The sequence below is a fragment of the Accipiter gentilis genome, chromosome 23, assembly GCF_929443795.1.
Source record: "Accipiter gentilis chromosome 23, bAccGen1.1, whole genome shotgun sequence".
NCBI classification, from domain to species: domain Eukaryota; kingdom Metazoa; phylum Chordata; class Aves; order Accipitriformes; family Accipitridae; genus Astur; species Astur gentilis.
This window is the reverse complement of record NC_064902.1, coordinates 10,750,911-10,767,669: the sequence shown is the minus strand read 5'-3', so window position 1 is coordinate 10,767,669 and position 16,759 is coordinate 10,750,911. Positions and strand designations below refer to the sequence as shown.

The 16,759-nt window shown below is 43.3% G+C and overlaps 2 protein-coding genes across 2 annotated transcripts in view; one reads left to right on the top strand and one right to left on the bottom strand.

The window, feature by feature from the left end:
* Positions 1 to 1,944: 1,944 nt before the first annotated feature.
* Positions 1,945 to 6,839, bottom strand: PDE12 (phosphodiesterase 12). The gene is made up of 3 exons (XM_049826229.1): positions 5,510 to 6,839; positions 4,337 to 4,415; positions 1,945 to 3,596 (listed from the first exon to the last, which is right to left on the bottom strand). Exons 1-3 carry the CDS (start codon positions 6,800 to 6,802, stop codon positions 3,154 to 3,156), a joined length of 1,815 nt encoding a protein of 604 aa, XP_049682186.1. The 5' UTR covers positions 6,803 to 6,839; the 3' UTR covers positions 1,945 to 3,153.
* Positions 6,840 to 7,839: 1,000 nt separating this feature from the next.
* The window catches only part of DNAH12 (dynein axonemal heavy chain 12), a 74,973-nt gene continuing 66,053 nt past the window's right edge, over positions 7,840 to 16,759 (top strand). Inside the window, exons 1-6 of the mRNA XM_049826238.1 lie at positions 7,840 to 8,100; positions 10,576 to 10,739; positions 12,946 to 13,036; positions 13,326 to 13,352; positions 14,299 to 14,488; positions 16,377 to 16,452. Of these exons, the coding sequence (XP_049682195.1) occupies positions 10,576 to 10,739; positions 12,946 to 13,036; positions 13,326 to 13,352; positions 14,299 to 14,488; positions 16,377 to 16,452 (548 nt within the window). The 5' untranslated portion in view covers positions 7,840 to 8,100. The remainder of the gene's footprint in view (positions 8,101 to 10,575; positions 10,740 to 12,945; positions 13,037 to 13,325; positions 13,353 to 14,298; positions 14,489 to 16,376; positions 16,453 to 16,759) is intronic.

Here is a 16,759-nt window from a genome sequence, read left to right as displayed (position 1 = left end):
CTGCTGTGTCCTGGAAGGGAGGCAGAATACAAGGCAAGTCTATTCTCTGAGCAGCTCCATCTTCTGGTACTGTGGAAAAGTCAGAGCTTTTTTAATGTTTTGGTTTTGGAAAATAAGATGAAGTAATGCAGTTATAATGGATAGGTACTTAAAAAGGAGAAAAAGAATGGTTTTTAGAGTTATAAGGGGAGCTCAGTTAGGCTATGTGAGTAATACTGTTTCACTTCCAAACAATTGCAATCTTACTAGTGTAAGTGACTGAAACTGAGACATTTCTCTTGCTAGGCTGCAAGCCTGCATTACTTAGTGGAGTTTGGTTTGGGGTTTTTTTTCCACCAAATTTTTCAGAGCTGGCAAATTGTAGAAGGCCTCTGACTCAGCTGTTTTTCCAAGGTGTTAATACTTAGATTTTCTTCTTGAACAGATCTTCCAATTAATTTTTCTGCCCTTTAAGATGCCATATGCTTGCAAATGTTACATCTTCAGGTGCAAGCTTTCCCTCATTTACTAAATTAGTAAATATTCTTTGCCCAGATATGAGGTTTACAGCTTCCATTGCGTTTGCAAGATTTTCTCCTCGCTCCTGTATCTTGAAGTTTAGTTATGAATCACTGATGCTTTAATTATCCACTTTGTAGTTTGGAAGAGTACAGACATCACCTTCAACTCATATGCAAGATTGAATTACACTTTACTTTTTAATTAGACTTAGAACAGTAACTGACCAAGGACCCACCTGAAGTATTTAGGGTCCAATTTTACAGGGCAAGTACTGTCCATCACTCTGTTGCAATGATCTAACACCATCCTTGGCCACTTTTATTGCCACATTACCCATTTTGCTTCCATTTTTCATCCAGAGGCCCTCAGCTACCATTTGGCTTAGCTAAAATGCTGACTTAGCAAAAATTGAAATCTGAAGGTTTACATGCAAGCCTGCCGAAGCCCGTTACAATAAATGCATGCTCTTTCAATGCGGTCTTGTGTTACGTTTTGTGGTGGATCTGCTTAAGCAGCTGGATGCCTTGCTCCAGGCCTTGATCACTTATTCCAGCCTCCGAACCTGTATCTTGCTCTTCGGGCACAAAAGGCTTTATGGTCAATCAGCTCAGGATATAATGATGACCCACTAAAATGGTAATACAGTCAAGAAAATTAAAGGCCCTGTGTTTTCAGCTGGATCACTTCCCTGTTTTAGCTTCGTGTGGCATGAGTGGGAACAAGCAGCCAGGATCCAGAGGTGGTAAAGCAGGATCAGGTAAGAAAGGTTGGATGAGAGGAAGATGGAAGGTTAACTGCTTATGTTGCTGAAAAAAGCTACTTGTAAAGGACATTTACATGAGAGCTTTAGTAACAGAGGCTTCTACAAACTTGTGTGTTAGTGGAGCAGTCCTTTTGTCAGTTTCCGTTTACCTGTGGTTTTATGTGCAGAGTCAGTAACAAAACTCTGGACAGTTCATGAGACTTGTCTTCTCGTGTGATGTTGTTTGAGATGTGTTTCGAGATTTATGGGCCTGTATCTTTTCAGCCTTGTATGACCTCTGAGGCTAAACGTGCCTGTTGTCTTTACTAGTGCAGTTGTTTACCAGCATTGACTTGTTAGATGCTCAGATACTACAGTAACAAAGACCAGTAGTAATTTTATTGGAAATAACATAAAAAAGTGTAAAGAGCATGCTTACAAGCTTTTGCAAAGCACTATCCTTCGCAGTATAGCAGGTACTATGGCAAGAGACAGGACCGATGACCCTCAGCAATACGCTACTTGAAAGTGGCTATTTAGTAGTATACGAACAGCTACAACCTACAGTCCACGAGAATGCAGTGCAGGTGAGTAGTTGTGCAAGTATAGGGTATACAGCTTTTATCAGCCTGGGCAGACTTGTTTTGCCATGAAAGGCACCAGTAACTAGAAAAAAATAAGATCAATTGACAACAGTGACAGACAATTGAAAAGGGAACTTTTATTAGGTGAAAGAGGGAGATCTAGTGAAATGGTGTTCAAATGCTGTTTCATATGTACTAATGATGCAGGGAAAAAACATTGTTAAATGATTCAAACCCCTCCAACACATTCAATGAAGGTGCAGATAAAACACATCTCCCCACATCCAAATTATCTCCTACAAAATAGGTAAGACTAGACTATTTCTAGAAGGAAAAAATGCAGGTAAAAACACTATTCAGAATTCAGGTCACCTTTGTATGCAATAGAGGAACAAAATAGAACAATTGTGATAAAGGTTTGCAAGTCACTTGTGTTTCTTTTTAATGATTTAGGCACAGATAGCTAATGCACCACATCATTAACTATTCTGTATCTCCTCCTACCTGGAAACATATTATATTGTTAAAAAGCTCCCTCCGATCCAGAGTTGGCTCTCAAACTTTAGTATTTCTTTTATCGCCAATGACTCTAAACAACAGAAGCATGGTCAAAGTAGATGCTACCTATGTATGTTTCCAATTTTACCAGGTGCTAAAGTTACCCTCATTACCCATATTAAGTGGGCAAGCAAAATGCTTCCAAATCAACTATAACCTTGAATTTAACATGGTTGATTGTTGACAGAAAGTCTGTTCACTGATAATTAAAGAACATATTTTCAGAAGGTAGTAGGTAAAAGTACATTGTTCATGCCACTTACTAAAAAACTGGGACACAGTAATGATAAGTGAACAAGACAATTTCCGAAGTTATTTAAAAAAAATTGACTTGTCATAACAGTAATTACAATGAGGTTGAATCAACTAAATTTATTTGTTTTCAGGTTCTGTGTTTGGTTCTGAATTAAGCAGGGTTCAGTTTGTACACTGTCTTATAAATCAGATTAAATTAATGTATCTTTTTTACCAAAATAATTCTTATTCCTTTAAAAATACCAATAAAAAGGTATATGATAATCCAATTTTCAAAACCCCGTCTTAAATGTATTTTTCCTATTAGTATATAAAAAGGGAAGGGAAATGTTGTCATGCAGATACTCTGAATCCTGTGATAATATTCAGTAGAACCATTAAACACATGAACCTCACAGTAATCATTCTGACCTTCCTTTTAGTAGCATACAAGCCAGGGTGTAACCTCAGTTCCCTAGCAGTGAATTAAGTTTCTTGTTTGAAACCCCCCAAAAGCACCATGCAAGAGCTGATCTATTTCCACTTTAAGTCACATATTAGTGCTATATGATCAGAAGGATGTGAAACACTTGGCAAAGCCTGATGGGTTGTTACTTCTTCATGACTTGGCAATGGAATGACCTGTTCAACCTCTAGAGCATTTCTGTCAATGAAAATGTAGTCCAGACATCCGTGAAACCCACCAACATAGTTTGTATAAGCAGGTTCTCCACAAGCACTTAGCAGTTTGAAAGGATGGCTAAGAGGCATATTGCACCTTTCTTCTTCACCATTTGAGACCCAGTCTTCATGATCTTCAGCAATGCCACCGCTGTTAATAAAACTGTAAGTTCCAGATGATGGTGTACTATTAAAATCTCCACAGAATATGATTGGTATGCTAGGATACAAGTCACATGCTACGTGCTTGATGTGAGACAAGGCTACGGCGATTTGGATGAGACGGATGTTCCCACCTAAAAAACACAAAAACGTATTATTTTAAATACTTCACAGTAGCATTGGAGGAATTTTCCAAGCTGCTCATTTAAGCAGGTATCATGTATAGCGCTGAAACAGCAATCTCATTTTAAATCTTCTGTGCACTATGTTTTAGAACAGTTTTCATAAATAAAGAAGCCTTTGAAGTTTGTGACTATGAAAGTTTTGGAGAGGCAGACAATGTTTTAAACTTGTACATGCAAGAACTCTGAACCTTCAACACCCGTATTACAGCAGCTTCCCATTCCATGGCAACCATCCTAATAATGTTCCTGAAAGGCACAGAACCAAAAGAAAACTAATTTAAAAGAGGATAATTTCTTCTAAAAGCTTCTGTAGCCCGATCTGCTTGCCCTGCTGGCAGTACCCCAATATAGCTCCTTCAGGTACAATAGGATTGGGAAGCCTTGAGCACACACAAAGCTAGCTCTATTTTATGGTCTACTCTTTGGGTGAATTGTGTGTAACATGACTTGCCTTGCTTTCAGCTGTATTCTACTGACTCCCAGGCAGACTAGAACAATCTTACTCTAAGGAAAATAAAGAAATAGCAGCCAGGCTTGCTTCATCTACATAAGGAGCAAGGCAGGAAACCCTCAGTTTCAGAAGAAAAGGTCATAGCTGCAAAAGAATGGGGGGAAATCTATTCTCCCTAGGAAAGACAAAAACCTTTACAAACCCCATTACCCTACATCCAGGAACACGACAAAATTACCTTTTGGGTGCCAGTATAGGTGCGTGTTAGCTACACAAATCTTCCTGGAAGGATCAGTTGTAGACTGAAGAACTGAAACCTTCAAGAAAAAAAAGCAATCTTTGTTAAGCCTTAAATAGAGAGGTTATGTATTTTAAAAAAACCCAATGGTTAGCTTATACCTGTATGGCAATCCAGTTCAAAGAATCTGATGCTTATAACTAAGAAGCAGTACAGCTCCTAAGTTGAGTCTCTTTATCTTCTATATAAGGCCTGCATGTCAGCTAACATATTACCACTACATGCAGGTATTTAACAAACGTTCTTTTGTCCATTAAGTGTCTGGTTCGGCTGTATTTTTCCCCTTCAGCCCGCTCCATATTTTTCCCTAAGATGTTGCTAATGCTGTACCATTCTTAGCTACTTTTATTTTCTATTCTCCCACCTCTGCAACAGAATTGGAGCTGTACCTCTGGTTTTAGCAAGCAAACTGTAGCATTGCACAGTTGTTAAATTGAACGTAAGTTTAGAGGTGATTTCAGTTACCAAGGAAGGCTCGTTAGTCCTACTCGGTCCACGAGTAGGAAACTTTTACCAGTGAGTGTTTCTGAAATTCCTGACACAGACCTCTATCTTCCACATTCATACTTGCACAGTAGCTCTGCTGGAAGACTCCCTGGCACCAACAAGCTCACAAACTTGTCCAACCTTATTTCTCTCCCTACTGTCACCTTCTAAAGTGGCGTTATTAAACCAAGCTAAATTAACTTAATCTCATTTAGAACTGATTTACAAGATGCGAGTTTTACGAAATACGTATTCTGACATACGGGAGTGAGTAGCAAAAAACTCCGCAGCCAATACTACCAACGAGGAATCAACACCTGGCCCAGAAGTTCAACAGCTGCCTTCATCTTAAGAGGAAGAAAATAATTTCGCCTTTTTTACCGAGTGTTGGTAATTCCATATATCCAGTTCAGCAAAGTCTCAATGTTTTGTTCTTGTTCCCGAGTTGCTCTTCTGCCCTGCTCGTGACCCTAGCTAACCTGTTCTATCTCCCAGACCGCTCATCCCTCCCCCCTGTTCTCGTTCTCCTGTGGTCTGACGCTCAACAAACCCAGCTCGGCTGCGCCTGCCTGGAGACGGTGGGAGGAGGAGAGGGGCAAGAGGAAGCACGCATGTAAAAGCTGGTACCTGCAGCACAGACGACCTCTGCAGCACCTTCTCCTGCACCAAGGGGTACTCGGCCAGCTTATCGCACAACTCCCTGTGCAGCGAGTCCGAGCGCAGGGCTTCGCTGAAAGCCACGTCGTGCTGGCTGAGGAGGCCGAACTTGTCCCTGCGGTAGAAAGTGGCCAGGCCTTCGTGCTGCTTCTCCTTGATCCTGAAGAGCCCTTCGAGCCCAAAAGCGTCCAGGGCCGGAGCCAAGCTGTCCGCGAAGACGGCCTTATCCACTTCTTGCAAGCAGATGAGGTCGGCGCTGTAGCCGGCCAGCTCCTTCTTGAGGAGGTTCTGCCGGTAGTCGAGCTCCAGGGCGTACGGGGCGCAGTAGGGGTAGAGCACGGTGCGGGAGAACTCCGTCTGGGCGTAGGCGTCGGCCAGGATGTTGTAGGAGACGGCGCGCAGGGAGCCCTCCCCGCACACCTTCTTGGTGTAGAGGTGCCGGGAGTCGAAGGTGCAGGCGCCGGGGCCGGCCTCCACGGGGCCGCTGCTCTCCACCTCGCGGGGCAGCCCGTAGCGCTGCGCTCCGTCCCCGGGCGTGCACCGCAGCTTCAGCCGCAGCCCCACCAGCGCGTTGGAGGGCGTGAAGACGCGCTCGGCCGCCGCCTCCACCCAGGCCGGGCCGCCGCCGCCGCCGCCGCCGTCGCCCGCCGCCGCCTCCTCCTCCTCCCCGCCGGCCGCGGGCCGCCGCTCGCGGTACCATCGGAAGAGGCAGTGCTGCGGCGCGGCGAACTCGGCGCTCACCTTGGGGCAGACGGGGAAGCCGGCCAGCAGCGAGCGCGGCAGCTGCAGCTCGGTGAGCGCCGGCGGGTTGCGCTCCACGCGGTACCGCGCCTCGCCGATCTGCAGCACGGCGCCGTCCTGCCAGGCCGCCGCGTTCGGCACCTCCTCGGCCACCGCCTCCCCGTCGCGGGAGAAGAGCCGCACGGCCGGCGCCGCCGCCGCCGCCGCCGCAGCCTCCCCCGCCGGGCCGCCCTCCGGCCGCGCCTTCTTGCTCTTCTTCGCCGCCTTGGCGTGGCCCTTGGCGGCGTTGGTGGCGATGCGGGCCAGCGCCCGGCCCAGCGGCTCCGCCTGGTCCCGCTGCATGTGCCTGGCGCTGCCGTCGGGGAGCACGAACCGCAGGCTCAGCTTGGGCTCGGACGGCACGCACCGCACCACGGCTCGCTCCATGGCGCCGCGGCCGGCGGGCAGGCGGCCTCCGCCGCCGGGGAAGGCGGCGGGCGAGCCGAGGAGCCTCCCGAGGGCGGAGCGCAGCCTGCGCCACATGGAGCCGGCGCCGCGGCTCGGCCGCTTCCGAGAGGCGCGCCCGGAAACGACCTCAGCGGGGCTGGGCGGGGCCGCGCTCCCAACCGCCGCCGCTGCCGCTGCCGCTGCTTCTGCCGCCAGCGGGGCTTGGGCGGGGCCGCGCTCCCAACCGCTGCCGGCGGAGGGGCGGCGCGCGAGGGCGCCCTGCGTCGCTTCGGGCGGCGGGCGGGAGCGTTAGCGCCTCGCCGTGACTGAGAGGGCGGCCCCGCGGCGGCTCTCCGCTCCTCTCCTCTCTGCCCGCCGCTCGTTTTTGGCTTCTCTCTCGGCGATCAGCCCGCCCGTGCGGGGCGAGTGAGACCGCCTGGAGGAGCAGCGCCTTTTCTTCCCTCAGCCGCGAAATCCCCTCTCCGGCGGAAAGCTTTCCCGGTCGCCTGGCAAACGGCTTGTCCGAAAAGGGGGTTGGTTTCCCACACAAGGCGCAGAGGGGCGTAGACTGCGCAGGGATAAATCTCTTTGATACCGAGGGTTTGGGTTCGTTTACTGTTTGTGAGAAAACATTTCACGTCTGGATTGAAACTTCAAACGGAGTAGTCCTGGGCTGTGAAAACGTGTTAGGAAGGTGCCCGGGGCTTTTGAAAACGGATCTAAAATTCTCCCCAGCTGCTCTTGTGGGCTCTGCCCACACCGATAAAAAAATCAGGATTTTAAAAGGCTGTCAAATGCAGCCGAGTGGGTAGTAAATCTCTGGAATTTCTTAAAATTTCCATTTACCGTTCTACAAAACGTAGAAGCTTAGCAACAGCTATCTGGTTCGTGAGGGTATTGTAATTTCTTAAGCATTCTTGCTGTGATCTGGAACAAGAAGGTTTTTATCTGCTTTGTGCAGGCAGAGCGCTGAAGCAAAGACACTTACTGACTCGCTTAGGCTGTGTTAGTGGCAGACTAGGAAATTTAAGGTAAGATTTTTCCAAGTATCTGCTTCTTTTTTTTTTTTTTTTTTTTTTTTTGATCACAAGAGTATATTAGTAGCCTGGTATCGTACAAAGCGCAACAACCACCCTTTCTGTGAATAAATAGGCGCTGAATGAGCATTCTGTTATGGGCAGGTGAACCTTGTTAACGGTAGGGATCTAGGCAGGCACGGCTCCCTTCCCAGGGCAGCGTGCTGCTTCGTCTTCGAGGGAGAAGCCTGCTCTGAAAGCAAGAGGGACGCGGTTAAAGGTCTGGCCGTGAAGTCAAGGGCTTTGCACTAAATCCGTCGGGGAGCCGAGAAGGGCCGTGGTCGACGCCCGCAGGTGCGAAGGGCGCTCGGGGGAGAGGTTAGTGGTGCGGGCGCTGATTTCCTCGGCGGAGGCGGGCTGGAAACCGCGGCGTGTCTCTGAAATGGCGTCAGGGAAGGCGGCCGGCGTCGGGGCTGGGGCTGGGCAAGCGCGTCCCGCCAGAGCCCCCGAGGTAGACCCGCTCCCCCGAGGCCAGAGACCCGCACGGCGCCGCTCCCCGCTGGCCGCGCCTCGCCCCTTCCGCTGGCAGCCGCCGCGCCGCCCGCCCTCGGCTGCCCGGCAACCGCGTCGTTGTCCTGAGCCGCCTCCGCGCCGCCGTCCTGCCCAGCGGACCCCGGCCCCGGGACCGCGGCCCCGGGAGAGGTGAGGGCAGCGTGGGCGGAGGGGCGGCCCTCCGTGGGGCTGGGGCGGTCGCGGGGGTTGCTGCTGTTCTCCCCCCCGCCACGCACCGGCAGGGCTGCGGTCCCCGGGCCTTGCTGGGCTGAGGGAGCCGGGAAAACGTGATACTGGCTCGGCTCTCTTTAGCCGAGCTCTATTTCTTTTGATGCCTTCACCACCACCCGTTTTAATTCATTTCTAGGACGTTCCGCTTGTTTAGGAGGTAGCTTTGGCTTTCTGCTCCCCTGTGAGAACCTGTTGAAATGCAGGTGTGAGTTTGTGCCTCGTGTTTCCAGGGGAACCCTGCCGTCGATCTTCTGGGATAGCCGTACTCGGCCATGAGCAGGACTTAAGCCGCATAAAGGGACAGTCTTTTAGTGAGCCTGAGCCCAGTCACACAACAGGGTTTTTTCTTTATTTCCCCTCTTTTCTTTTTTTTCCCCATTTTTCTGTCTTTATACCAGTTGATTATCAAACTTGTGTTGCCAAGTATCTTTAACCACGGTTACCTAATTATCTGCTCCACATCTTCATCCTGCCCCCAGACTAGGATCATTATTTCAAACCCATAACTGTCACCACTTTCATGTTGAAGAGCCCAGCAACCCACAACTGTGGTCATAACCAAAACTACCATCTGCTTAGCTTGAATCCCATATCCACCCCTCATCAAATTACAAGCCGCCTTTTCATTGGGAATCTGCATCCACAAGCCAGGGTTTAGCCACATCCCCTCAGCCACATTAACACCTTGCTTGCCTCTTCATTTCAATAATCTCAGTTTAGTCCTTGCTCAGTTTAGCCTTGCTTCTGAAGATGCGCACCTTGGCATACTGTAAGTGAATATTATCTAGAGAGCTCGGAGTTGGTGCAGTTTAAGAGAGTCAAGTACTGTCAAGCACCTGCTTGGTATTTACAGAGGCACTTGTTCGGTAGCTCAGATAAACGTTTCCAGACAGGCAGTTGAAATGAAATTGTGCCCTGCTCTGCCTCAGGTAAATACATAAAACACTATCACTGGGGCCTATTGATGGAATACATGTTTATATGCAAGACAGGGTTCTTAAGCAGCCTGCTAAGTTCACCACAAGACTTTAAGCACCAGAAAATTATTTCTGAAGTCTCCAATTTTACACTGCTTTTTACAAAATGATCATGCAGTTTCTTAACCTTTCCATGTATGGAATAGGAGTTTTAATGTCTACTTTGCACATAAAAGATAAGCCTAATTCTTTTTTTCCCTTGAGAAACATGAAAAGAAGAATAGGGTGCTGTTTTTACATAAATGCTCTCTTGATAATTTCCTGCACTTTGTCTCTCTCTAACAGTGACACAGTGTCTAAAGAGTAACTTTCTCATAATTTTGCTCCCATTTGTTTGACACTGTGGTGAAGCTATAAGTCTATGTTGATGTCATTATGATTTTGTTTCTTTTCCTTTAAAGACTGCCTCTCACTTCAGTAGAATTCTAGGATCTTGTATTTGAAAATTTGCTGCAGCTTTATCTTCACAGTAATACCAAACATCCAGGATGCTTTCGGGCATTTTTTTTTTTTTTTTTTCCTCAGAACTTTAGAGGCCATCGTTGTCTGAATTTGTTCCACATTACTTAGTATGGGTGGACTTAATGAGGCAGTAATTTTTTTTAGTGACCAAACAAGAAAGGAGTAGTTAGTCACCTACCGAAGCCACAGGAACAGCAACGCTGTCTCAGGCCCCATCAGAACAGGAAATATGCCTAGAACAGGGCCAGTCAGGCGCAGCCTGCTGGGGGGTTTAAGAGGCTGCTTTTCTGGTGTCTTCTGTGCTGTGTACAGCTGGTAGATAAGCACTTAAAGAGATTTGTAATAAAACTTGAACTTTTATGCAATGTGCTCATCTTGAGTTAATAGAACTATACCATCATTTTTTACTATTGCAGACTTTGTACACGCTTTACGTTGAACTTTACCATTTTAACACATACAGTATTTTTCTGTTTTCTGAAAGCTAAACTTTCATACCTAGATTGCGGAAATCCCCGAGACTTCCTCATTTTATATCTTCTGTACATTCAACTTAATACATGCATCTGTTAAACTGCTTTCTGTACAGGATTAATTGTATTCTGGAATCTTGGCTTTGTTATGGTTTTAGATGTCGCACTCAGATGGAGCACCTTCCAATAAAAAGACTTTGAGAACTTCGTTTCTTCCCACTGTTTTACCTTCGTCAGTCACATCTGATATGTCACCATTACAGAATAAACTACTGACATACCGAAGATGCAATGAACAGCAAAAGATGCTTAATCAGTTACTGTGAGTTTCATGTCATTCAAGAAATGTTGAAGTTCAAATGAAAGAAACATTGCACATTTGACATCTGAGAAATAATAATGGTGTTTGATAATTTTAGAGGTTTTTGATGTCACTATTGCAGTGCTGAACACTTTCAATCTAAAATCATTAATAATAGAAGAACATTTGATAGAATCTCTGATGTTTTTTCTTTTATAGCACCTAAAAATCTGCTTGAGGTAAGTTTATTGAGGCGAGTTGTGAGGAGAAAGTGACCTTCACGTTTTGAATGTTGTTTATGATAGACTGAAAAACAATCCTTTCTCTTTATGAAAGCCTTTTTCAAAGAGAATCAAAGTCTGGATTACTTGCTTTTGTATGAATGATTGAAACGTGGGTCTACTTCTACCAGGCTTCTCTGTCACTATCTTAATGCATTTGCTGCTGAGCTTAGTGATCTGTGTTGCTGCCAGAGGAGCACAGCTGCCAAGATGATTGGTAAATTCACATAAAATTGTCTTTCAAGATTTTCATTTGCAAAGGAGGAAAGACAATAGGAAGGGGCTGCTTTCATGTAATTGTTGTAGGTCTAATAGAAAATTAAGTTCTTTTTTAAAAGTTTGTTATTTTGGTAGAAATTTTTTCCTGAAATACCTACGTTATTTTCAGGAATTTACTGAAGAATCTCTAGACATGTTGATTATCTTAGCCCACATAATCCTTTCATATTTATGCCAAGGTTGCATTGTTTATAGTAGTATTATGAAATATATGGCAACTTGCATTTTCATGTAAAAGATTAAAAAGATAAGGAAATCTAGTGGTATTTGAAAGGATTAAAAAGCACAGAAAGAAATTGTTTGGCCCTTCAGAAGAAGAAGTGGAAATTGAAGACCTACATACAGTCCTAATTTAACCCATTTTAGATATTGTCACTGATGTAAATAATTTTATTTTTGTTGGTGTGGGTTTTTAGTGATTCCACTTGCTGCAACTAGATTTGGTGATGGTAACCAGTTATTTAACTAATTCCTATGCAATTGATGTTCTACTTCAGTGGCTAAATTTTTAAGTGGCCAAGTATTACAGGTTTTTTTTTCTCGAAAGATACCTGTATGTGTCCCAAATTGTTGGCTTCATTGGAGGTTGGCAGTGGTGTAAAACTAAGTTGAAGGATCAAAGTCTGAGAAGAATTGATCATAGGAGCGAATCTGATTTGTGCCAAAGATAAGTGAGGGGGGTGTTGCATTTTCTTTTTCTCTTCTCTCCTTGTCCTCTGTCCTTGTCCTCTCTCCTTCACTCTTTTATAGTTACAGAAAGCAGTTAATCTATATAGAAGTTAAAAGCAGAGAAAGATGTTTCTTTTAACAATTTAAATGCTGTTATGGTACAAATCTAACAAAGAAGTCGTCTTTTAATTTTAGCTCTTGGAAAGTAAATCCTGACTTTTTAATGATACCTCCAGTGGCACAGTGCAGTTTTTAGAATGCGGGTGTTCAGTATGCTGAAAATGTGAACTATGTTGTAGTGATAACTTACTGTGCAGTAAGATGACTGCTGAGCAGCCACCTCACAAACAGTGAATATTCTGCTGGAACATTGATTCAGTGACATTTTTGTACGAAGTGAACTGAAATAATGATTTGAGTGTATACTTGAAATTGGCAGTCTAACTTACACTTGGGAGTTTTTAGCTGAGTTATATTGAGATAAGGCTGAAATACTCTTTGCAAGATATGTACTGAGTGCATCCCAAAAGGGTGGACTGAAATGTCTTACTGCGTAAGGTCAGCAGGAGATGCCAACATTAACAATTTAAAGTTTTCTGATGGTTATTTAGCAATTTATAACCACGGGCAGTAAAAAAGAGCTGATGTTAAAATAAACATCTTTAGGAGTTTTGTTCTGCACTTTTTTTTTTTGTTTTCATAATACAGTTGGACAAGAACTGTTGCAGTTGTTTGAGATGAAGTAAGGTATAATCCCAACAGGAGCACTGGGCAATTGGATGAGGTGAATCAAGGCATGTATACATTGCGATTGTGGTCAAGACAAATGTGGCTCTTTACATAAGAGAAGACAGAGTATGCAAAGGCAGCCTTAGCTTTTAGTGATCAAAGAGTTGGTAAACATGACAAAACAGGTTGCATCAATTAAAATGATAGCGTTATTTTTAATATATTATTTGTAGTTTTTCTGTGCTTCTGACTTGTATGTTTTACTTTAGAATTGATAGAGCTTTAAAAGTTTGTCGTGTATCAATGGAAGAAAAATATCACAGAGATCCTGTACCTACTATCCCGGAACTGCCTTCCACTGTGAGAAAGTATTTCTTTAATATTTTAACTGTTGCCTGTCTTGTTGTTTGTTATTGGGGCATTTATGCCTCTTATTTCTTAGTATTTACTTAAAGATACTTATCTCAATCCTTAGTAATTCATAGTTGTATTTGTATGCTGAAGTAGTCCCATTGAACTTGATTCCTGCATATCTGCAGAATAAAGTCTTTCTTTAGGAATAATATTTGTTAAATTTTATATTTCTGATTTTTTTTTTGTTGTTTATACATTCATAATACATTACAATTTTCTGTTCCTTTTTATACAGATGAACAGTGAGCAAAAGCAACGAAGAGTGAGTTAAATTCTTTCTTCTGCTTTTTTAGAGTAGAAGAGTGAATGGTCTCTATTCAGTGGAGTTGAGTATGTTATGTGGAATTAATGGTGGTTAAACAGGAAAAGCTTTTTCAGTAGTCTTGTTGGGGAAAAATGGAATAGGAAGCAAAATGGGAATCTCTTCTTGTGGTCCAATAGAAGGAAAGTATTTTTCTATCACGGGAAGTATGTCCATCAGTAATTTCAGTTTTGATCTAAACCGTAGCTAAAGATCATTACTTAGAAAAAATTATAATAGGCTTTAGGATTTTTTCAGTTGAGGTCATAGATCACACTTTAGCCGGTACAAAAGGTAGTCTTTGACATTGTTCACCTGATTTGAGGAACATGTACAAATCCTGGAATTTGTGTATAGCTTTTAAAATAAGACTTTATCTCTGAGATCCACTTTAAACTCAAATTAGCGTTGAAATATTAAGTAGCTTAAGGGAACATCTGTTTTTCCTAGCCAATGTTAGGTAGACTCATTCTGAAGACTATAACGATTCATATCCTTTTTTGTTTTATAACAAAGCCATCACTCAAAAGCATAAATACTTATTTCTTTGCCCCCCCCCCCCCCCCCCAATTTGTGCATTCTTTTTGCCAGATAAATGTTTGTCCAAAGAACAATAACAGGAACCTCAAACGGTTTTATCGTCATTCATAAACTTCAGTAGAGAGCCAAGGAAAATGCTGTACTAAAAAGTACAGTATTTTGTATTTAAGCATTGAGATAAGGAGACCATTTTACCCACCATAGAGTAGCTTTTAGTGTAGTAGTCAGTGAACACTAAAGAGATTAGATTATGTTGCCTGTCCTTAATCATGAGAAATGGTGAATAAAAAGAGACTTCATTGTCAAGCCTAATGCAAAAATACTTACATAGCCAATTATTAGATCTCTGACAATATTGTCCTTTCAGACAAACTATCTCTTTATGAAGAAGTGCGTGCAAAGTAATCCGGTGGTTCCCATTCAGCAGCAGTGGCTAATGTCCGTGCTCGCATTGGTGCCACAGTCGCTTATGGAAGGCAAAGATAGACAGCTGCTAGCTGAGAAGCTTTTAGGGGAGATAATAAGGGATTATGAAATGAGCATGAGAAGATGCGTGGGTAAGTACCAGAAACTACACAGTAGTAATATTAATATATTAATGTGTATATATATGTTATAAGCTGCTCCATGTTCTCCCACTGAAAATATTTTTTTCTAGATTGCTCTTTCAGCCAGGCATGATCTTTGTAATTAACCACTGATTTAACTTTTTCTGCCTCATCAAATGTGTATTTGCCATAATGTTTAAGGCAAAACTTGCTGACTTTATTTGGACTAGTAAAAAGTTAATCAGCCAAAGGTATAGTTCAAGCAAAGACAAAGGCAGCTGTAGACTTCATGAGAAAAAGGTTGATTGCTGATGACCTTATTTCATCAAGTCTTTAACCTGTTTAGTTAATTTGATCCAAGAATATATTGCTGTTTTCTACTAAAGAAGGTAGAAACTTTTTATGTACTAGTCATTCTTTTTTTTTTTTTGCCTCTTCAGGAACAGCAGCTTTTTTTTAAGCTGTTCATCCACAAGCACATCCATAAGTTTTCTGATGCTGCCTTCTATGCATGAGGAAGCTTGCAATAAAAATCTGCAAAGATAATTAGCAGTTTTCATATATCACTCATACAACTTACTTTGATTTTTAAACCTTTTTTAAGAGAGTTATGAACTGGAATTTTGTTCCTGTGAAGTCATGTATTACTATCTTTTTTATTTACATTTATAGTATTTGAAATCTGAAATTGAGCCAAGTTTTATCAATATTTTGGTGGATGGCTGATCTTTTTAAAAATGCAGATTAAAAAAATACACAGTTTAACATGGGACTAACTTCTTTGTAATGTCATCAGCGGGGTGATTATGGTATCCCACTATAATTATGGCAATTTTGTTCAATATAAATACTTAGAATTGTAGACTATCTCAAGGAAGGGACTGTCGTGGTTTAATCCCAGGCGGCAGCTAAGCACCATGCAGCCACTTGCTCGCTTCCCCCCTGCAGTGGGATGGGGAGAGAGCATCAGGGGGAAAAAACCAGGTAAAACTCATGGGTTGAGATAAAGTCAGTTTAATAGGACAGAAAAGGAAGGGAAAATAATAATAATAGAATATACAAAACAAGTTATGCACAATACAATTGCTTACCAGCTGCTGACTGATGCCCAGCTAATCCCTGAGCCACAGTGCCCCCCGGCCGACTCCTCCCAGTTTATATACTGGGCATGATGTAATATGGTATGGAATATGCCTTTGGCTCGTTTGGGTCAGCTGCCCTTGTTATGTCCCCTCCCAGTTTCTTATGCACCCCCAGCCTCCATTGGCAGGGCAGTATGAAAAGCTGAAAAGCCCTTGTCTTGTTGCTAAGCAGTGTTTATACTAACTAAAACATCAGTGTGTTATCAACACTATCCTCATCCTAAATCCAAAACACAGCACTATACCAGCTACTAAGAAGAAAATTAACTTTATTCTAGCCAAAACCAGGACAGGGACCTATAAGGATCATCAAGTCCAACTCCCTGCTCCTTGCAGGACTACCTAAAACTAAACCATATGACTAAGACCATTGTCCAGATGCTCCTAGAACTCTGACAGGTTTGGTGCTGTGACCACTTCCCTGGGGAGCCTGTTCCAGTGACCAACTATCCTCTCAATGAAGACACTACTTAACAAAGTATTTAATTATTTAAACACTAGTCTATCTGAAAACCTTCAGGAACAGGGGACAGAATTGGAATTAAGCCACCTGAATCTGTATGTATATTTAGCAGAAGCTGTGATTTTGAGTTACCTTTGAGAGAATGTGTTTTGAAGACTTGGGTGATAGTTACCTTTCTATCCTAATATGTGCTTGATTCAACCTGGAGAAAGACTGAGGAAGTACAGTGCCTGTTGAATATGGCTTAATTTTCTTCTAATGTTCTTTTTTTTTTTTTTTTTTTTTTACCTAGTGCGAAATGTTCTTATTAAGCCAGATGTAAAAGGACTTGAAGATGAAGAGGAGGCACCTTTGCCTTTATCACCTCTGTGAGTGGATTAAGTTAACAAAAAACCCACTGGCAAAACAAACTTGGTTGCATGAGTGAAATTCTCATTGAGCTGCACGAACAGAGTTATGGCACAATATTAGTTCTGGAGTCCCTTAATGAGACATTTTTTTCTCTCTGTAGAGGATCTTACATTTGGACATCTTGTATTTGAATGCTTTACAAAGTTTTAGCACTGACAGTGTTCTATTACTGTCTTTACAGTTACATAGAATAGCACTAATGACTGCAAATGAGACTTCTGGCTCTGAGTGCCCAGACAATAAAGTCGTATTGCAGCCACCTCT